At 38.4% G+C, this 23290-nt stretch overlaps 2 protein-coding genes across 9 annotated transcripts in view; both read left to right on the forward strand.

Moving 5' to 3' along the window:
* MBOAT2 (membrane bound O-acyltransferase domain containing 2) overlaps positions 1–16053 on the forward strand; it is a 94607-nt gene extending 78554 nt beyond the window's left edge. For all 5 annotated transcript variants that reach the window (XM_042033054.1, XM_042033055.1, XM_042033058.1 and 2 more), the window contains 5 exons: positions 900–1003; positions 1344–1408; positions 6132–6264; positions 8736–8887; positions 9401–16053. In XM_042033054.1, the coding sequence (XP_041888988.1) occupies positions 900–1003; positions 1344–1408; positions 6132–6264; positions 8736–8887; positions 9401–9623 (677 nt within the window). In that variant the 3' untranslated portion in view covers positions 9624–16053. The remainder of the gene's footprint in view (positions 1–899; positions 1004–1343; positions 1409–6131; positions 6265–8735; positions 8888–9400) is intronic.
* Positions 16054–20159: 4106 nt separating this feature from the next.
* The window catches only part of KIDINS220 (kinase D interacting substrate 220), a 77489-nt gene continuing 74358 nt past the window's right edge, over positions 20160–23290 (forward strand). For all 4 annotated transcript variants that reach the window (XM_042033060.1, XM_042033059.1, XM_042033061.1 and 1 more), the window contains exon 1: positions 20160–20310. The gene's annotated coding sequence lies outside the window, so the exon portion shown is untranslated. The remainder of the gene's footprint in view (positions 20311–23290) is intronic.

Here is a 23290-nt window from a genome sequence, read left to right on the forward strand (position 1 = left end):
ACTGAATCTTACACCTTTGAGTTGTACATTACTGTTCTTTGCACTTTAAAAAAATGTGTTAATGAAATGAATTACTTGAATACTAAAATGCTAGTTAATAAAATGATTACTAACTGTAGTTGTAGTCTAACTCTAGTTATCATCTTTGTATTCTAGCTTGCAAAACATTATGGAGTTTGTGTCTCCAGCTGTTTCTAATTGAGCATAAAATTATTGCCCAGTGTTTGAAGTTGACATAATGACATCAGATGTAAGGCAGCAAATTTTGTCGCTTTCAAAGATGTTTTTAAAAAAAATTCACAAGGAAGTAAAAATATTATAAATTCAAAAACACCTCACTGCCTTGTACGTGGCCATCCTAATTTGAAAAATACAGCTGAGGAAATTGTAGAAAATTACTGTTTTCTTCTGTTAGGTTTGTGCTGCTCTGTGTGAGGTGCTGTGAATGTGCACCTGCTTAGAGGGAATCACACAATTTAATCTTTATGCTTTAAGTATCACTGTTGCTGCATAATGAAGACCAAAGTCATGCATCTGAGCATTGAGCTGCTGTCTCAAATCATTACAACCAGCCACTGTTTTGTGGTCTTGATGCATCTCATTGAGTTTGTTTTTCTGTCTGCTTGGTCAAGCAAGTCCAAGTAGGTGGTATGGGAGACAGCGAACATCTGTACCGTGAAGTAGCTACTGCTACCTCTCATTCTTATGCTTTTGTACAAGTTTATGAATTGGAGGCTGGTGTTGCTTGGATTGTTTTCTGTTTGTTCAAGTCATCCTCAGTATTTAAAAGAAAAAATAAATGTAGTCTTTAAAATGTGATAAATGTTTTGAACAAACTACATGATGCACCATTTGTAATACAGACGGTTAATAATTTATTTCTTTTTGTCTCATTGCAGCAGATGCAATTAATAATGCAGCAGGGTTTGGTTTTAGAGGCTATGATAAAAATGGAGTTACACGTTGGGATCTAATATCAAATCTGAGAATTCAGCAAATAGAGGTTTGTTTCTGGCTCTTTTGAAAAAACCCCACATGCCTGTGTAGGTAGTTGCTCTTAATTTCAGTAACTTTTCCTACGCGTTCATTTGTTAAGATAGTGAATATATTCTGTCAGAAAGGATGTGTTCACACCTTTAGAATAGGGTGGACAATAGCCTGCTTTGAACATGTTCTACTTGTCAGTTGACTTCCAAAATATTTTGCAGTTATAAGTAGAGTAAATAACTTATTCAACTCATCACAAAGTTGGGTGGGAGGATTTATAATTTATACACAAGAATTTTGAAACACATTGTGACACACTGCAATCATGGAAATAATAAGTTTGTTTTGCTTTACAGTTTTCCACGAGTTTCAAGATGTTTCTTGATAACTGGAATATCCAAACAGCTCTTTGGCTCAAAAGGTATTTATTTCTTAAAGGAAAGCTTTTCTCCACTGAAGTTTCTTAGATAAATATTTCTTTGAAGATGGTATAGCATTTAAAGCTAACCCCCACAGAACATCACTTGCTTAGCAACTGCACGGGACATTGTTCTTGTTGTAATACTTGAATTAAAGCCTCTGAGTTTAGGACTTCTCTCTCAGTGTAAACTATCAAGTTTTGATAGAAACTGTTTTTCTTCACCGGCCATAGGGAACCTAAAACTGTTAATCTGCAGAGGTCTCTTTTTTCCCTCTCTTAGCATTCAACCAGGGCATGTTGCTGAGAGCAGCAGGCAAAATGTACATCTCAGCCTCTGAAAGCTCTGCATTATTTTTAGCCACAGAGTGATACAGGAGCTTCCATACGTTCTGTGAGAGAACTTTCTGCACTCCTTCCATTATGAGTGCATGACAGGCATCAAACCCTACAATGTGCTGTCAGCAAAATTTCCAAATTAATCCCTCTCAGCTGCACTCCTTTTCCTTGCCTGGGGAACAGGTACAGTGCCCTGTGAACTACATCATTCTGCTTCTTTGTGGTAAGGAGAAAGTGGAAGTGTTCCTGAGTAGTGCATGGATGTTGTTTCCCTTCTTCCAGTCCGACTGTTGAGTTCGTCTCCTATCCATAGGTGCAAGTTTAACTGAGACCCTATCTTGGGATCACTTAGAGGACTTTACCCCTTATTCTAGGATAGCTGGCAACAGGGTGTCTCTTCCATCAAATGTCTTCATAGTATGTTATAATTTCATCCCTAAATATTTTGCTCACCCAGTTTAAAAAAGAAATTGAATTTTATGTGATTATTCTGGTTGGCTCAATAGTCAATGGAATCTATTGCTAGGACAGTCAACAAAAAATTGTATATTTGCAGGTAATAAAATGTAGCATTTCAAAAAGCAAATACGTCATTTAGCTATTTTAATTTAGTTAGAGAACAGAGGTTTAACAGTATTAAAACATAATAGGAAAAGGTTGTATTTCAACAAATTTTCAAATCTCCTAAATTGAATGATTCTAAACAAAAATTATTAGTGAAGGAGCACAGTATTTCTGTTGATAATTGAAAGAAAAAAAATGCAAATCAATTGCTCAGGGTGACAATGAAAAGATGTGAAGAAAAAGCGTCTCCTTTAAAAAGTATTTTTTAAAACAATAGTAGAAGAATCCTTGAGGATAGTCTAAATTGATTCTGTCAGAGTGAAAGGGTGTGGAAAGGTGGATGTTTGGTGAAAGTTTTGTTGCAAGTAAAAGATCATTTTAATTGATTATATATGAGCTCCATAAATAGTGGTAGAGAATATATATTTTTTTAGTAATAATTTGGTTAGTTGCAATGCTCCAACAATTTGCATAGAGGATTTGCTCATGATTACTTTAAACATCCACTTTTAATACCTCACTTTTTTACCATTTATAGAAGTACCTAAAACTTTAGCTATTTATCTCACATGAAATGCCAGACATCAGCATTTGTTCTGTTCTTTTTGGATACTCCTTAAAGAGAAACTGAACCATCAGTTAACCCCTGATTGTGTAAAAACAAACTTGTAAAAAACACAGTTAATGGACCTACAGATCACAAAGAGGTTTAGTAAATATTTAGTGTAGATAATAATATACAGCAATTCAAAGGCATTATTGTTACAAGCATGTAAGTGAAAATAGATATTTACAGAGTACCATATATCAACAAAATGTATCATTATAACATTTCCTGACTGGGAAAGCTCTATGTTCCCCCTCAGCCTATTCTTTCTCTTTTCCAAAGAAACCATCTAATCTCATTTGTCTCTGGTCATGTTTGCAAAACCTCTGTGGTTCTTGTTGCTCAATTCTGAAATCTTCACAAACTTCTGTCTTCTTAGAGTGGATGTGGTAGTTTTGCTAAGACCTTCAAAATCTTTCCCTGGCATTTTAGAAGCAGAGTTGATTAATAGGAGTGGATTCGTTATCATTATTTTCTTTGGGTAATACTGTGATGTATTAGGATGTTACATCTGTCATTTTTTTGCAGCATCAATCTACTGTTGATTCATGCTTAGCTGATACTCAGTGTTTCATACTGTTGATCCGTAGTCATACTCAGCTACACTTTTTCAGTAATGTTACAGGAATGGTACTGGTTTGTGTCTTCCACTTTTCTTATTAGATGTTCTATGCTTTGGACTTCATCTTGTTGGTTTCAGAACATCCTTCAAGTCTGCCAAGATAATTTTGGATTCTAGTGCTCTCTACTAAGAAAACAATGCCAATCTCATCCATCCCCACCAAAAAAGGAAGGGAAGACAAGGTGGAAAAATATAGTTCTCAGTCTACCACCTAACTTACTAAAGAAATTATAGAACCAGACCAAAGACAGTACCTTATTGAACAGTTGATGCATCTTCCCACTTTCAGAGCATTATGGATAAGATAACCTGAACCACCTGTATTTGAATAGATTTTCTCAACCTATTGTGATGACCATATTTCCTTGAAGCATTTGAACATGATTTATTATTGCTAAATCTATGGAAGTGTTTAAGTTTTCTTTTTATCCTTTGAAATTGAAGTCTGATGATTTGGTTTTTTGTACTGTATCTTTCCTCACTTGCATTGACACAGCTGAAATTTGGTTAGTTAGTTTAGTGAGTTTTGTTTGCTGCTGAATGCTTTTCAGGGGACAATTTCAGTACTTTAAATCAAATAAAGATTGAAGACATGTATCACTTTATTAATGAGACGTAATTACCAGTCGTATACATTTAGAAATAATAGCAGTACTAGAACACATAACATTTTGTATGTGATTAGTGCTCTGGTGTAATAAACATTTTTAAACACTCTTCTGTAACTAACCCCAAGCAGTTTAAAAAGCACACATGTACGTACACAATTAATGCAAACTGCGCCTCCTCTCCCAAGGATGTGTGGGATACAAAACCCTGCTTGCATGCAGTGCCTGTGGGAGATGTGGGTGCTCCAGCTTGGTGTGAACCCGCTGATTTCACATGCCCACTAGAAAAGCCTGGCACAAATCCATGTGCCAGCAGCCAACAGGGATGAGACACTGCTCCCTGGCATGATGCACTGCACTGACAGTCCCCTATCTGGATGCAGCTACTCGGTGTCTACCAGGGATGCTCTGTTTTGGCAAAGGCAGTGGTCATGGTGTTGGTGGGCAGACTTCTGGCAGTGTCAAACCAGGTTTTGATGAAAAGTATTTTGCTCCAAGATGTCTCCCCAACTCATTGCAAATTTTCCTAATGCTTTGCTACACCCGAGGCTGACAGATTCTTTGTAAAAAATGTCTCTGTTTACTATTCATCCCTGGCCAATATTGCTTTCCTCTTTAAGGTGATCTGTTTTGGGCAAATGTCCTCAGATAGTTTTGATTATTACACCAGCCCCATGTTCTCATATTAATGGCCACTGTGAGTGAAGCCCTTTAGCAAGAGGAGGGGGTTGTGCACATATCCCACTGAAGACCTCATAAGATAAAACTTACCACATCTATTTGACTGGACTAAATTAGCAAATTACTCTTTCAATCTGCCCCTATTCACATCCTGTCTTTTTACCTTCTGTTCTTCAACATCCACTGCCATCAGTAGCTTTCAGTAAGCTTTCCTTTATGTGGAAGTTGCTGTAGTTAGATTAGTAGTGGATGTTGTGACTCTCTGTATCATTAGGTTGTCATCTTTGAATAACAGATGTGCATTCTCTTCTCTTTCTCTTTTACTTGCTATGTGGTTGTAAAACCTTTTTACATATTGGTGTCTATAGCCTTTTTAGTTAAAACTCATTTTTGTATGCTAGCCATAGATTTGTGCTCACGCATGCTTGTGCTGTTTATTTTTGCTTTGTTAGTTTGTATCTGTTTCCACATTTTCTATTGCTTTTTGGTTTTCAGATCATTAAAAAACTCTTGATGAAGCCATATCAGGACCTTACCATGTTTCCTATCATTCTTCCACATCATGATGGTTTGTCATTGTGTCATATAATGTTGTCTTCCAGAAACCACCTTTCTTGGATTCCTTTTTCCCTTCTTCCTTCTAGAATTCCTTACTATAGGTCCTTGTCTAGTAATTCAGCATCTCAATTTTAAAATAACACAGAGTTCATCATTCTCCTTATTTGATACTCTCTTGGCACTAGAGTATTTATTACAATTTCATCATCATGCTCACCTAATTGTCACACAGACACATTTTCAACTGTTGTTTCTTTATTATTCAAAACTGAAGGTGGTTGTTAGTTTTCCCCTGCTCCTATAAGCTGCTCTTATTTTATGGAAAACATACCTGACTCATCCCAAGAGTCTGGGGGTGGTTTGTGCCTTCCAGTGCAGCTTTTCAACATTCTTGGATGTTTTCCAAGATCAGTGGATCTTTTCCACATTCTTGGATGGCTCAAGATCCCTTATTAATGGCAACACCCATCTTTGGATGCTTGTGTATCACTTCATTAGGAATAAGGACCATGTGTGATGGCACTGAGCACAGTTTAGCACTCAGGGCTGGAATCAGGAGCTGTGAATAGATTTAAGCATTTTCTGTAAGCCATAATATAGTGACAACATTATTAAATAATAGAAAACTGCAATTGCATTGAAACTTTTGTATTGGAGATGAAACTGGTAAAAGTATAAATAATAGCTGAGAAGATCGTGGGTGATTTGCTTTGTGTTACTTATCTTGAGTTGTTTTTGACTTGCTAGAGTGTGCTATGAGCGAGCCACCTTCAGCCCAACGATCCAAACCTTCATCCTTTCTGCCATCTGGCATGGGGTTTATCCAGGATATTATTTAACATTTTTAACAGGAGTACTAATGACACTAGCAGCACGAGCTGTAAGTACCAACCAAGTATCTTCTTAAATAGTAAGTTTTGTAAAAGCAAATTGATCATGTTCTGTAGTCCAGAGATGCCTTTTGCTGTTTATAAACAATCTGTCTGATAGTGATGTTTACTCTTTTAGTTAGGGAGAGCAATGGGAATGATTAATTAAAAGGAGGGCTTGATTGGTGGAAACAAACAAGACTGTACACAGCCTATAACATCTTTGTAGCATATCTTTTGTGGAAGCTCTTCCTGTGTATTAACTGATGGTGTGTTACTGTGGTATGCTGAACAGGTTGATGTAATCTAAAATAATTTGGAAAAAATCAGTGATGATGAGTAGCTTAAAATTTGGGTGTCAATGCTATATATTTCTAGAGTCTGCCTCATTCCTAATTTCTGTCCAGTACTGTTGTAAGGATGGTAACTAAAGAATGTTCCCTCTCAAGCGGCACATAAAAATCTCTAGTGCAATTACTCTTTCAAGTTGTCCAGCCAGTAGTGCAGTCACGTTAACAAGCTTTTGCAGTTGCTATTCAGAACCATATGGAACCAGCAAATCTGCCAAGAAATCTCTCACAGTTCTGCCTTAGAAAGCTGTGTAAGAACAGAGACAGGTTTATCAGTCACTCAGTGGAAAAGAGGAACAAATTACACCTCAGATCAGAGCAGCATAACAGAGCACTTTTTTTGTTGAAAGAACCAGGAGAGTGAGAAATTAAATAGACTGCTCTATGGTTTCTATAATAGCTAGGGGAAGGTGGTACTTCAGATTTAGGTTGTTACTACATCAATAAAACAGATGCTTCTCTTTCTTCACAAGATGTGGTTATAGTCCTTGTTTGACAGAACCAACTCCTTTCTTTACAATAGATACAGCTTTCTTCCCCTTCCAGACTCTATCACAGGGAACTTTTGACATTTATCAGCCAGGAACCAAGGTTCGGGGATAGTTCACAGATAAAAGTTGTTTGCTTAGTGAGATGAGTCCAGTAAATTGGAGCGTTCACTGCCCTTCATCCTGGGCCTCTCTAGTAGACGACATTGTATTAATGTTTCATATGTATCAATCAATAGGCTATAAAAAAATATTTTGAATTTCTGTATCAACGGGTACTTAATATTAACTAAGATATGTTAGAGGTACTTCAGCATATTTATTATTTAACTCTACTAGCCTTTAACTGCAAAGCTTGGCAGCTCTGATTCATGCTTTGTTGTATTATGCCTAAGCATGTATCCAGTTTATTTTGCCGCCTTTAATCATTACACATTTCGTAATCAGGTGTTTACTAGTGGCAGTCATAGATTTATATTAAAAGTTGTTCTTCAAGTCCTAAAATATAGATTACAAGAACTTTTGTGAAGCTTCATCTGAGTTCTACTAAACTCAGGAACAAGTCCTTGCATGTGACCATAAGAATAAACTAGAGGGAGGTGGCAGAATGAAGGATATGTAGCTAGAATTACTTGTTTGACTTAGCTTAACTAAGCAAAGACTGAGTGGGAATGTGGTATCTACAGGGCAATTAGAATAAGAAGAACAAGAAGGGTAAAAAAAGGTTTTTAATGTAAAGAATTAAATCAGCAGGAGCTAGCCTTGGATATGTTCTTTGGAACAAGGAGTTCTAAAGAAACTGAGGGTTGTGGAAGCTAAACAGTCTACTCTGGTGTGCAACTTTTCAGAGAGGACTGCTTTAGTGCAGGTGACCAGGAGGTGGCAACTGTGATATCAGGTTGGGGTCAAAGGCTGAATTGAGCCCATCTTGGCTTGTCAGCACTTAAGAGTGTGAGCAATGATAACAATTCTGTCAAAGTAAGGAGAGGCAAAGATTTGCTGATGTCTTAATTATAGACTTACATAAAACTGAACCCAAACCTGTGTGGGTTTTGTATCTGGGTTTCTTAAATACTTATGGTATTCATTTTTTTGAGCAGAATTTTAGAACAAAAGAAGACTCAGCACAGAAAATTTAGTCATTTTGTAATAATTCCACTTGCTAGAAGTTAGGACTCCTGAAATGTGTAATCAGAACGGATATTTTGTATATTCTGATTTATACCCTGCTTGTCTTAAAATATATTTTACTAACAAGTGTATGAAAATGGCTTACCATATAGAAGCTTTCATCAGAAGCATTCTGGCCTTCACTTACTCCAAACCTCTATATTTATAGAACGGCTTGATAGAATAAAATGTCTGCCTCATTCAGACAAGCAGTGCAAATTTGCATTGGATTTAGGGTAGAATTAATTTACTTAAACTCTGTTTAAATTGATAAATGCTTAAATTCCCATGCTGAAAGAAGTGCAGGGAATTTGAGCCAATTCCTGTTGAAGGTGATGCACATTTGGAACAGTTCAAACATATTTGAGCGAACTGTAGCATTTAAATTCATCCTGTGACTTTTGTGTCAATGCAACAAACTCTGAGCTCTCAAGGTTTCTTCCTCAGCTAACGTAGTATTACCTGATTTTTCAGATCAGAAACAATATCAGACACTATTTTGTTGAATCTCCTGCTGTTAAACTATGTTATGATATTGTAACATGGATGGCAACTCAAGCAGCAATAAGTTACACAGTCGTGCCATTTGTACTGCTCTCTGTAAAACCCTCTTTCACCTTTTACAGGTAAGCACATTCTACCTGTTTCCTTTTCTTTAACTTACAATAGAAGTACTTGCAGTGGCAGATGATTTCTGAAGCTATTTTAGAGATATAATTATAGATTTGTAGCTGAGCAAACTGTATTTCTGTTCTAGTGCTTGAACATAGTGTGTCTTGTGTACGAAAGAGCGTTCACATTTTCCTGTCATAACAGACTTATTTTTCAGGAGGCAGGGGAAAAAACCTAACCAAAAGCAGACAATACCTTTGACATTACTGTATGCCGTTGAACTATTTTATAGCGAGGCTAGATACTGACTTCCCAGAAATAACTTGTGAAAAAAGTTGAAAGCAGACTTCTGTTCACTTTACCCCTTGTTACAGTACTAAATAGTGTGAGGGAAGACTTAATTTCTGATTTTCCCCTTATTTTACTTTTTGTAAAGGAAATATTAATGTTTTCATATCTTGCATGCAAAGTATTCTGTAAGAGTGGTCAGAATTTTATTGATATATTTTTTCTGTTTGTTTTTTTAGCTCCTGCTATTTCTGTCTTCATATTGCCAGCATCTTGGTGTTGTTGGTATTTCCATTGAAAAGAACTCAAAAAGGAAGTAAAAAGCATGAAAATGTCCAGCCCGTGTGGTCCAGAAAACTAGAAGAAGAAAGTCTTTTGCAAAAGAACAGTTATTCCACAACAAATAATAGTTTCAGTCAGAAACAAGAAATAACCTGCAGATATCAAGCATTAAAACAGTGATTGAGGAAATACTATGATGAATATATTTTGTATGTTTTCAGAAACCCATTTTTAGCACCTTTTAAAGGGGTTTGTATTTGTTTGCAAATATATTTAGTAAGAAAAGGATGCATTACCTAGGAAAATCACATACAATAGCAAGACTGGAAACAAATTAACCCCTCCCATGCCATGTCCCTGTGGGTCACGCCTTATATGAAGATATTACCATTATTTCAATGGGCACTCAGGACTTGCAACGTATGTCCATAGGGTCATATGTGTGCCCTTTGCTGAATGTACGTTGTGTATCCCAAGGCACTGATGGGGTGGAACAAAATTGTGTCAATCTAGGATTAACAAATGGAAATTAATTTTTCCAACGGAATGACTTGCCTTAAACCCTCTATTTACTGAAATATTGTTTCTAGTGGGTATTTCAAGTTTGATTTTATGTGGAAAGTGTTTCAAATATATAACACTATGTGCTATAAAGAAGGTAAAAGTAGGAAATGCAAAGTCACTAGAAGACTTTGGAATCTTTCAAAGGGAATTGCAATAAGCATCTCAGTATTTGGAGGGTTTTCTTAAAGTATCTCAAACTATTAGAGTACATCACAGAACTGTAACATTGATGCCAAATTATAGTTAGGTTTCTTTGATAAAGAGTATAAGTACTCTGAATGGATTAAAATGGCCCTTCTGAATGGATTAAAAACACCTCAAGATTTACCTTTTCCAGGGATTGCTAGTTCTAATGTAGGTTTCTTTTACTTTAAAGTACCTAAACCCAATAAAACACTGCCAAGTGGGCTTTGCAGCCAGAGGGGGAAAGGCAGCCACAAGGCACAGAAGACAATGTGCAAGCAGTGGGATTTCAATGAAAGTGCAGTTTTGCCCTTAAATACCAGAAATACTTGTTCTAGAATAGAACTGTTTTACAAAAAGTGATTTTTAATACTTAAAGTTATTTTGAATTTTCAGGCATCAGTTAGTTGATGATGCTTTCAGTATAAAATAGCAAAATTAACCTTGAAGCTCCAGCACATAGGTAGTCAAACATGAAATGACTATTATAACCAATTTCTGTATGCTTGATAATTGATGAACCTTTATCCAAAGAAATGTGTGAATTTGAGGAAAAGCTTTTTCTTTGAATTAGAATTTTAGATGCAAATTTCATGTCGTATTTCTGGGTAACATAATGAAAGAAAATCCTTCAGAATATCTAACTGTCTGAATTATGGAAGTGTGTCAAGGAAACAGTGCAGTGGTTGTATCTATTCCCGACCATTTATTGTGATGATGGTCAGTGCTAGAGTACTACTGTTAAAGGGCTATATTTTAATTGCATATATTCTGTATTTTCGTATAATTTTTTTAAGTAAACACAAACTGTTTATCCATGTGGGGTTTATTTTTAATTTTAGACCAGATACAAAGTAATACCAGAGAAAAATAATGCAGCTGGTAGATTAATAACTAACAAATGATTGAGGAAATTTTGTCATAATATTTTGAAACTTTTAAGTTTTCATCAAATATTTAGCACCAGTTGAATGAGTATTCTTACTACCAGAAGTACAATGATGGTCCTCAGCTTTGGGGATATTGCCATGCAAAAATCATCACAGAACTCCCTAAAGAACCAGACCCTAAGTTAGGTCAGAGTTGTTTCCTTGCTGACATAACTCTGTGTCTGGCCCTTGGCTCCTTGCATAAAACTACAGGAGGAGGAGAACATAACTTCCCATATATGTAGGTTAGCACTAATTAATCTACTCAGAAAGGGGGAACTGAATATGAAATGAGTGGATGAGTCTGTTTAGATGAGCAGGGATGTTCATTGTTTCCATGCCAGCTGTATTATCTTTAAGATAAAGTAATCTGACTTCTAAATCCTTCCTTTGATTGCCCAGGTAGACTTCCCCTTACATGAGGTTGTGGTTGTCATGTGCCTCTTTGACACCGCATTATGGTTTTCTTCTTGCTAATAAGTAAGGGCATGCTAGTTTGTTTGATCATCCTTGTTAAATACAGAATCAGGAAAGACATTTTTTTGCTTTCTGTACTTGAAGGGATATTTACATAAAAGAAAAAATGAGATTTGCACATTTCTGGGTGGGTAAGTAGAAATATGGTTGATTCTTTCAGCATTTGTTACTCTTGAATATAAATTCATCTTATTGGTGCAGTCTCCAAATCTATTCAAACAAACACTTTTGGATGCCAGTGTAATGTGCTGTTTTCCTATTTATGTTCTGGTACTCTTGTTTTACTGTTTCGGCATGCATGCCCATGTGTGCTATGGAGACTTCCTAATTCTTCTTAATGAAATATGGAAACAGTTGTCAGGGCTCCCAGAAAATAAGGAGGTTTAGGGTAGTGCAGACTGGTACTTCAGTGTGAATGAATTCAGAGGTACAGTTTTGTTCAGAACTTTTGTATATAGGGAAATTAAAACAACAAAGAAAATACATTTATGCTTTCATTGGGCACAAGTGGCAAAATACAGGTTTCAAAATTGGACATGACTTTTTTCATTATTTGAACTCATTAAGTAATTGCAAAACAAGAAAATTATGACAATTAATTCTGCACGGAATTTAAGTATAATGTCCTAGAATTTACCCTTTAAATGCTATTGTTAAATATAAAAGGACTTTGAACAAAAATCTGCTCTTCACGCAAATGAATTCTCTTGGGGACTATGGAAAGAAGTGTTTTGTTTTAATGGCAGCACTCTGATTTTAGTAAAACTGGGGTTTTGATGTTTCTTTCCCTCTGCTTTACTCGTTTTCTGCCTTGCTATCGCACCGGATCCTTTTTATCCATTCGATCGGAAAGTCAAGAGCAGCCAGCCCCAATGCTTTAGACAGTTTTTAGGTTTTACACACATCATTTGATAATAGTGAATTTGAAAGGATGGTAGTGATTACTATTCCTCTTCCTGAGAAAAACTGTAGAAAGTATATTTCCTATAAATGTTTTGGACATGAAGGAAACATGGTTTTAAGTATTCTTTCACTTATTAACTAATGTATATCCAAAAGGTAAAAGTGTTTCCTGTATTGCAGATCAGCACACTATGAAAAGTAAATACAACATATCATTCATAATTTTATGGTGCTTTGCAGATATATGCCTATTGTGAACAGTTCATTCAGGCACTTAATGAGTTAATGTTAGTTAGTAAATGTAGTCACCCTGATAGTAACTATTTGCTTGCTTAACTTTTTTTAACTTTTATGATTCTGTGCTAATGAGAGAGATTTATATTACATATTTAAATAATACATTCAGTGGTGCCCACTACTGTTGTAATCAAAAAGGCTTTGTTAGCTTTGCAGTTACAGATATGTCCTTCTTATTCAGGAAACTTATTCTTCCCTGGCCATCCCTTAAGGTGACATGTAGACAAGATTTCAATAATTGGTGACATTTGAAAATTTATTACATCTAAAAATATTGGTATGCATTTCAATATGCTCTTGATTACAAATCACACTATAGTGAGAAGACCATGAAGAGACCTTAGTATATTCCCTACTCTACACTGACATATGGTGTAAGATTTACCAATGTAGTATATTATTTATTAGAAGAATTTTACACTTAAAGGACTTTTTCTGTTTCCCCAAGGGGAATAAGTAATATTAATATAAATGCTAGGCTTGTATGACAGGATGCACACTAGGTAGTTTTGCCTCTTTCGATGGCAGTGATTTGGATGGTGGTAAAATGTCCTCTGATGCAGAGGAGATGTTTGAGATCATCACCTCCTGTCTAATTCATATCAGAAGTAATTGTAACAAAATCTAGATTTTTTTCTCTCAGAAGCTTTGCAAACAAATTGTTGACAATTTGTTTAAATTCATGGTCAAATGTGTCTTCACGTTTGCATTCAAATGTGTAACTGTTGCTTATATGTAAACTTTCACATGTTCAACTTTATAAGTTGGCCTTGAAAGATAAAGAAATTTAAAAGCACAAGTTACTGTAATTTAGGCTTTCATTTCCCTTATCTTTAAGTCTTTCACTTTGTAATTCGCATTGAGTTCTGAAATCAGGCTTGAGAATTTAATTTTCATTGAAAATTTTGAAATAACACCATCTATGTTGAAAAGTGATCAGTGTTAGAAAAACAGATGAAAATAAATTTAAGGATTTTAATATGATGCAGACTCTATGTATAAAAAAATACACATTAGTTCTGTGCTGATTCATCACAGCATTTCACTACACGATTAACCTTTATTTATTTAGATCCAATAATACTCTGAACTGCACTTGGTGTATTTTTTAAATTTTCCTGATTAAAAATCAATTGACAATAAGTACTTTAATAAGTATTTAAATGCGATTCTGAATAAGTAAGCAGACACTAGTCAATTGAGCCTACTCTCATAAGATTACCAGATCTGTCTGCATCTCAGCTAGTTTGCACTGTCGGTCTTCATCTTCTTCACAGCCACGGTGGAAAAGGATGGCAGTGGAGAAGTCTCTAGTCAGAGCGTGTCCCATCTGTGGCTGGAAGGGTTTGCCACACAGTTCCTGCAGGGAGCTAACCCTGTGTGCAGAGCTTGACAGAGGTTCTACTTGCTTGTGACCCAGGCTGCAGCTGCTCTCTGCTACATCTGGCTGGATTTTTGACATGTTTGCTGTCTTAACCTAGGCATTTTGCAAACACCATGAAATCCAGGCATCCACAAAGTCACCCTGCAAAGTTACAACTACAAATATTGCAACACTTGCTTATTATGGTCAAAACTAAATGAAAAAAAGATTTCTTATACACTTGTTTCAGAATGGGCTTTTTGTAGGTTTTTTACAAAATCTAACCGTCAAATGTATCAATTTTTGTCACATCAAATATTTAAAACATAATTTTGCTCAGTTTAAGTATACAAATGTGCAAAAGTAAATTCTGCCACTTTATCATCATTTGTGCATTAGCTGTGTGTCCAGTGACTTAGACCTGGTCTTGGTTTTAGATGATCTTAGGTTTTCTGAACCCATGTACATATCCATATAAACATTGTGTAAACTTTGAATTGGCAAACTGTCATTACATATAATAAGAATAAAAACACTTAAAACAGCTTATGTCAATATTCAGATGAGGCTGGTGTTGAGCCCTCCAGTTGTACATTACAGCTGAAGGCTGTGGGGGCTCTATTCTCAGAGTACTTGAGCTTCCTGCTTTCTAAAGTGAAAACAGAATCTGTTGGTTACACTTTAAGTGGCAAGTAAAGGCTTCTTTCACAGTGTTGCAAAACCAACTTTTATAGGTTATTCTGCTGCAGGCTATGATGGAAAACTTGACTTCAGACTGAGATCTGAGGTAGGGCCACTTCTGGAGGAAGGTTTTTATATTACTAGTGACTCAATCCAGCACCTTATTGAAACAAACCTCTTGGCAAAAGAGACCTCTGCACAATCTTCTTCCTTCCTTTTGTTCTCTAAGGAAGGAGTACTCCAGGCTGGATTTTCATTTAGGTTTCACTACAATATGTCATATGAATAGATAGCTGTGGTCCATGCTCTAGCCAGATTAGACTTGAAAATTGGGACAATGTAACCTGAAACAAAAAAATAGAGAAACAGGGTGCCTACAGACTGGTAATCAGAAAAGTGCAACACCGCGTGTTAAAGGTGCAACAATTATCACAATAAGTTAAGGAGTATTTGCCTATGCATCTTTTGCCTTTCTCTGTTTTTCAGTTCTCTTTACATCTCTTCTTTGTACCTTCTTTTGTCCAGTGGTGTTGACTATTTCTATGAAGAATCTGCTGATGTGTCTTACTGTGACAAAGGTGTCAAAATGCTACAATAGTAATTAGGTAGTTACTCTTAAATCCCAGACCTCAGATGTGTTCTAGATCAGTTAGAAGAGAACGTTCAAAATGTATTGGATGAAAAATACTTTAAGATGGGTAATATAGCATTATTCAAAGATGTTGTAATAAGTTATTCAATTTAAGAATTTTAAATATGGAACTTTATTCTTTCCTGCCTTGGTTACACATTCAAGGGAATAGTTTTACCTCAATGCAGAAGTAGTTATGCCTCCAACCACCCATATGTTAAGGTGAGAGAACACCCCTAAAAGTGGATAGCTACAGTATTCCTAAATTTGCCTTTCCTGGTTCAGATTATAATACATTGTCAGTGAATTTCATTTTTATTATTCCAAAATATATATTTTTAAAAAAGTGTTATTTTTCAACAGATCCATAAACTAAGTGTTGGTGTATGGTAAAATTAAAATACCACTGTTAGTTACACTGTGATTGTGATATTTTAATAATTACTTATTTCTAATTTGTCTCAGCAGTGCTGCAGAAACAGCATGCTGTTATGTTTTAAAGGTGTTTTTAACTTGCCTATAGATGTTCTTTTCTAATTTGTGTCTTTAAATCTGATTAAACTGTAGTTTAAAAAAAGTGAACTTGTTTTTCTAAATTCTTTGGTGTCTGTCTTTAATGAGTGCTAAAGAACAAAATTATTTTAATGCAGTTTCTCCTTTTAGATTGCAAAATATACATTGCATGCATTTACACTGTTATTTTGAATGTTCAACTTCAAAATCGCTTTTATTTAATTTGTTTTCTAGAGCTTATATACAAGTATATGTATATAATTATTTTTCAGTAGAGCTGGTAGACAGTATTTCAAGCCTAGCCTCTTGTTACTTGGGAAAGGTGCTTAAGCAGTTTAAATCCTCCATCTCGGAGCATATTCCTGCCCGATGAGTGCTACTTCTGAATATGGCAACTGGGTTATTTTTAGCTTGAGAAATGGAAACCTCATAACTGAGAAATCAAATTCAGTGCTTTGAGGAAGCTGCTGCTTTAATTGGCGGTTCCAAAGAAGCAGGGCTAAGTGTGCACCATACGTGCACATTTTTTTTCTCTTTGAAACTTGACTACCAGGACTCTGCTAAGGCAGTTTCTGTTGGCTGGTGACAGTATGTCAGAGCCGGCTGAGAATCCTGGACCTGCAGGTTTTTAGCATGTGAGCTGAGGTTATTAGAGAAAAGAAGGGATGTGCCACTACTAAAGAGGGGCTGTTTCCATCATTTCCTGTCTCACACTGCATCATTTTCTCTCTTCTTTGATCTGGTATTAATTCCACTTCAGTACAAACTTTGTAAAGATGGTGTAACTTTTTGAAGACATCTTCATACAGATCTCTTTCTGCCAGGGATCCAGCCCTAGAGGAATATTGAAATGTGTGGTGTTCTCTTGAAAGGCCTTGCTGTAGCAATAGCATTTTTGAGCCTTGTGTGTTTAGAATTCTCTTTCAGCAATCTGTATCACAGGAGATAAAAATACTTGCCATTCCAACAGAAAGGACTACAGATGCAATTTTAGAAGCTCTGGTAAATATTGTCATTTTAACCAGAAGTTAGGCTGCAATGGAAATTGCCTTCTCAAATACGCATTCACAACAGAGTCAGTCATGAGTATGAAGTGTCCTCATGAACTAAACATTGCTGCATTTAGTGAAAAACTCATTTGAAGAGATTGAAATGAAGCACAGCTTTCTGCTACTAAGTGTTGTAAATTGTTAAGGTACTGCACAGAAAAAGTCATAATTAAGAGCATCCTGGAGCCAGCAGATACTTTCCTGTGCCTATAATTAACTTAGTTCCATCTGAGTAACTTCCTGATAACGTGCAGGATGTTTCAGCATAGAATACAGAAGTAGTTCTAGGGGGAGATATCTTCAGCCTATTTACTAGGTGAGAGTTGGAGATCTGTCCGGTTTGGCAGCACATCTTAGAGCTCTTCTTAAGATGGTCATATATAGTAGCAAAGGAGTTATTTCTCCATGGGGGCTGCACATGATCTTTCCAAACGGAATAAACCACAACTGCACTGTGCCTATGTGAATTAGTCACTGGTGGGAAAGTGTTATTCCTAATCTAAGCATAGGGTACAAGCTAGAAGAGCACAAGGATATCAGGAGCTGGATCCATCTGTAACAAAAGTGAGTGATAGTGAAGGACCATACAGAAAACTGTCTTTTCTGCCTCCATGTTCATGGTGTTTGTACAGTTCCTTTTTATGCAGGAGGGAAGGAGCTACTGGTTTTGCCTGAAATTTGTAGCTGCATGGTGAGAACACAGCTAACACCTGATGGGTAGGAACACTATGATATGGGAATAAGGATTTGGACAATGGGAGATCATGAAGTGAGATACTAATATACATTTTTGTATAAAGTATGAAAAAAAGAGTAATATCCTGAAAGTGTTTCAAAATCTATAAACCTTAAGAGGTTAACACAGGCAGTCTTATCAGACTGTGGTTTCTCTTAGGTACATAAGATTATATGGGTGCCTGAAGCATTGGGACCACTCTTCCTTGAGTAGTGGCCCTTTATGCATATGTTCAGGTGGCACAGAGAGCATTTTTCAGCCCCACATTAGCTGCAGGGACTCATCCTCCATTTGTCCACATTTTGTTTCTGCAAATAGGTGTTAAAGAAGAAGAATGTGCTTTATGTACTTAATTTTTCCCGGTTTTTCAGCTGAAACAGTGTTTTGGTGTAAGATTAAGTGGATTTAGCTTTTGAATTTCACAGCTTGTGCCTTTGCTTTGTATTAACAACTTCAGAGCATGTAAGGAAGCTGTATATTTTATCCGGGTGTGAAGACTTTCTTAAGGTCATTGGAGAATTCATGCTTAAGAGTGAGCAAAGCACTTGCATGGTTTCTGGTTTGTAAGTATTTGGGGTGTACAGGAAGCCCTGTCAGATGTTTCTTTAAGAAGCAAACAGTCATGGCTCTTTACCGAGATTGAAAATCTCAGTGTTGTAAAGAATTATACCTATGCTTTGACCCTTGAAACTTGGTAACCTCAGAAATAAGCAGTAATGTGGGGGCTATGTTCCTTTCCCTGGCTGGTTTGCTGCTATCCTGGGTTTAAGCAAGGGTCCGTGGTTTCCTGGGGAAGATGTTATTGCTGTAGTCATCAGAGATCATCTCTCATGCAGTTGTCTAAATGAATTAAACGCATCCATGATCATGGATTCAGACTGAAATGCTGAAGATGGAAATGACATTTTACAGTCACTGGGTGCATTTTATCATCACTGAAAGCACTGATGGAAGAACTGAAGAAAATGTTGGGAATGGTATCAGGCAGCTGCAGCCATGCACACCCTGGCCTGGGCTGAGAGGGGAATTTTCAAAATACCCATAAAGCTGCTCAGATATCTGGGCTGTGAGGGAGTCTGAGAGAAGCTGGTGGATTTCAAGGTATGTGGTAGTTCTGCAAAATGTGCAATATAATATAAAATTATTTTAAATTGGGATGTACTTTGATATTTGGTCTTTATATACTTTCAAGTCCAATCAGCAAGAAAGGAGACTTAACCAGTAGAACAGATAGCAGCTAGCATCCCTTAGTCAGGACATCCTGGAACTAACAAGCTCTAAGGATGCAGTAAATCAAGATGTTGATGTATATCTATGCATATGCTGCCAACTTAGCAAAAGACTCAAGGTCCATGTATCCTTATAGTTGGTCTATCTTCATTATTATACCAAAAATTACTCCTACAGGTCACAAAGACCCTGCCCAGGTGAAGACCCTTCCCCTGAGCATGCACAGAAGTCAGCTGGGGTTATGTAACTTGTATGCAGATTACAACTAAGCCATAATGGAGGGGCTGCACTTGGAAGGTTATTGACACAGCTTCTGTGTATAAACCATAGAAACATAGAAATATTCTGAGTTGGAAGGGACTCATCAAGTCCAACTCCTGGCCCTGCAAAGGACAACCCCAAGAGTCACACCATGGGCCTGAGAGCATTGTCCAAACGCTTCCTGAATTCTGTCAGCCTGGCTGCTGACAACTTCCCTGGACAGCCTGTTCCAGTGCCCAACCACCCTCTGAGGGAAGAAACGTTTTCTAATATTCAACCTCAACCTCCCCTGACTCAGCTTCATGCTGTTCCCTCTGGTCCTGTCACTGGTCACCAGAGTGAAGAGTTTAGTGCCTGCCCCCCCTCTTTCCCACAGGACGAACTTGTAACTGCAATGAGGTCTCCTCTCCCTCTCTTCTCCAGGCTGAACAAGCCAGGTGACCTCAGCCACTCCTGGTATTTCCTCGGCTCAAGGCCCTTCACAATCTTCGTTTCCCTCCTTTGGACGCTCTTTTAAGAGCTTAATATCTTTCTTTTATTGTGGTGCCCAAAACTGCCGGCAGGGCTCGAGGTGAGGTCCCTTTCGGCGGCGCTGCTTTCCAGCCTCCCGTTCCCCAGTCTGTCCGTACATCTGGCAGCAGTTATTCACTACCCTTTTCCCCCTTATTTTCTATCAGAAAGCAGCGGGGGGGGGGGGGGTGTGGGGGGTGACTGCTGGGGGCTCTCAGGAAGGTGCCACCCCCTGGGCTGCCCAGCGCTGCTCTCCGACTCAGCCACGCCCGCTCCGCTCCGCTGCGGGCCGGGCCGGCGGTGCCGCGGGGCTGCCGGGCAGGGCGGTTCCTGTGCCCGCTGTTACCGCCGCCCGCGGCGATGGGCGCGGCCGGAGCCGCCCCCGCGCGTCACGGCCCGGGCGGGCGGAGTGCAGCGGTGGAAGATGGCGGGCGCCGCCGGGCCGAGCTGAGCCGCGCTTTGGGCCGCCGCCTCCCTCCGTGTCAGACTCCGGCTGGGCCCGGGCAGCCGCCGTAGGGGCAGAGTGCCCCCGGCCGTGGGGTGAGTAGCGGCGGGAAGGCGGGGGGCGCGGGCCGGGAAGGGCAGGGGAAGGGCACGGGGCTGTGGGGGAGGCGGCGCTCCCGCTGCCAAACAAAGGGCGCCGCGGGGCCGCTCCCGGCGGGGGCCTGGAGGAGCGCTGGGCTCGGGCGATTCATGGCCGCCGTGGCTTGCGGGCCCGGTACACTCACGCCCCGGTCCCCTCTGTGCAGGGCCGCGGGTCGGGAGCAGCGGCGCGCCTGCTCCGCTCTGTCTCGGAGCTCCTACGGCGGCGTGTGCGGGGCGGACCGGGCTCGGTGTGCGGGTGTCGGGGACAGCGCACCGTGGGTAAAGCGTTCCGCGGGTGCCGCGGGCACGGCCGGGAGTTCCTGTCACCCTTGTCCCGGGGGTGGAGGAGCCTCTTGTACCGTGTTTCTCTCCTGTCGACTCGGAAAGGTAGATAAGGGTTCGACCCGTCAGGAAAGTTTTTGGCGTCTAATTTCTGAGGTAAAGAGTAACAGAACGGTTGAGGTTGGGAGGGATCTCCCCAGGTCATCGGGTCTAACCCTTCTCCTCGAGTAGGGACAACAGGAGTGGATCACGCAGGACTGTGCCCAGAGGTTGTTCGTCTGTCTCCGGGGACGGAGAATCTGCAACCTTTCTGGGCAATCTGTGCCAGTGCTGGGTCACTCTCACAGTAACAAATGCAGAGAAGGGCAGCGAAGCTGGTTGAAAGGTCTGAAGCACAAGTCCTATGAGGAGCGGCCGAGGGAGTGCTGGGGGTGGTCAGCCTGGAAAAAAAAGGAGGCTCAGGAGTGGCCTTATCATTCTACAACTGCCTGAAAGGAGGTTGTAGCCAAGTGGGGATCAGGCTCTTCTCCCAGGTAACAAGCGATAGCACAAGAGGATGTAGCCTCAGGCTGTGCCGGGGGAGGTTTAGGTTGGTATTAGGAAGAATTTCTTCACAGAAAGAGTTAGACAGTGGAATGGACTGCCCAGGGAGGTGCTGAAATCACTGACCCTGGAGGTGTTTAAGGAAAGACCACTTTGTTGACATCGTGGTGTTTGATCATAGGTTGGACTGAATGATCTCTCAGAGATCTTTTCCAGCTTAATTGATTCTGTGTTTCAGTTTCTGCCCATTGCTTCAGGTCCTGCCACAGGACATCACTGAAAGAGTAGCAAAATGTCTTAAACGTAGTAGGGCTTTGCCACTTCTCATATATGCTTAAAAATTGGTTGGAAAAGCGATTTCCTCTCTATAACTTTTGGTAAAGGATTAATGGGAGGAACAATACAGTAATATGTCTTTTGCTGGAAAAGTGTTTGAATCATTGCCTGATTAATTACCTGACACTCCTTCCCCCATCAAATAGTAAAGAAATGGAAAGAAAAACGGAAGATCTTTTTCTGAGATCAGAACATGTAAGAAAACCCGTCCTTTTGTCTACTGGTTAGGCATCTATTCTTTGTTCTGCCACAGTGTTTATTTAAAATAAATTGGTTATTAGGAAATTAAAATCTGCTTGAAATTCTGTGTGACAACAGCTTACGAAATGGTGCCATATTAGTTTAAAGTTCTACATCACATCATTCACTTCTTTCTTAAGTGGAAACACTCTAAAAGGTAGATTTTTGTCATATAACTTGTGTCTATGACTAACAAACCCTTGATTTTATCATACAGAGAAACGTGTTTGCCATATGAGACTGTGTAAGATGACATTGCAGACTTTCTTGTGCTTTTGTGTATTTTATACAGGTTTTGACGATTTGTGTTGGTTGGTATAATTTAAGAAAACCTCTTAATATTGGTAACTGTTTGCTTCTGTTTGTATTTGTTTCTGTTTGCTTTCTTTTATTTGATGTATTTAAAACCTGAAACAGTGATCTGTAGGACTGAGCATCTTGTATTTTGTTTTGGAATTGAACTTTGTCTTAGAATTCAGATGTTCTTAGCAATATGTTACTGTTCATGGACCATATTTAAATTTAGTCTTAAAGGAGGACGGATTTCTCTGATAAGTATAAATTCTGTTATCAGATACTTCACACTTTATTTTAACTCATTTTTTAACCAGGGTAGAACATAGGCATGTCTGATAGTTGCTATCAGCTGACAGCCAGCCCTGTATTTTAATAGGGATTTACATCTTTCGAGTCTTTTGTATGTAATCTCCAGTTTCTTTCATTTTATTAAAACAAACAAAAAATCCGTCACTACAATGTTTGGAAATGGCTGTTGCCTTTTGTGCATAAGGTAGAAAAGAAGGACTTGTGTATCTCCAATTTCCCCTACTTCTTACTGTGTGCAGTTATAATGGTTACAATAGAGACCTCCTTTTGTGCAAATTTTTTTTTAGTTTTATTGGTTTTGGGTTTCAAAATAAGAATGTGTGTCTAGCTGTAGTAGTTCACTTTTTGTGTCTTTTGATACTTTGGAGTTACACTATTTTGTTCTTTGTGAGAAGGTAACAAAAAGTAAGGTAATTAAAAAAAATACTTCTCACCTGGATAACAGAAATGTGGTTGAGAGAAGTAGAATAAATGTTCCCAGATAAATAAGGAAAAGCAGAAATGCAGCATAAGGTCATTAGTCACACTGGAATTTCAGACACTGGAGAAGAGGTGTGGGTGTAGACTACTTATGGAAACTTAGATTTGTTGTTTCTCTCTGACTCTGAATACCATAAATTAATATTTTTAGAGGCTCATTTCAGCTGTTCTCAAAATTTGTTCTTTAAACAAAATGCTGGTTGACTCAGTCCCAACAGAAAGAATATTTTAAAATATTTGCCACTTAATGTGATGCCTGACTTGTGATCTCTTTGTGTTTAGGAAGGGATTATTACAATGAGGTGTTGTAAAGGCTGGGCAATGCTTGTTTTAGCAGCATTCTGTGTGGTGTGAGTAAAGGTGATGTTTCAGCATGTTTTTCATTTCTTTATGCCATCATAAAGCATGAAAACGTGAGAATATGAAACTGACTTGTTAGGTTTTTATA

Source organism: Corvus kubaryi, unplaced genomic scaffold (assembly GCF_017639235.1).
Source record: "Corvus kubaryi isolate FWS band 111438036 unplaced genomic scaffold, C.kubaryi_AGA036_p1.0 37354, whole genome shotgun sequence".
Taxonomy (NCBI): domain Eukaryota; kingdom Metazoa; phylum Chordata; class Aves; order Passeriformes; family Corvidae; genus Corvus; species Corvus kubaryi.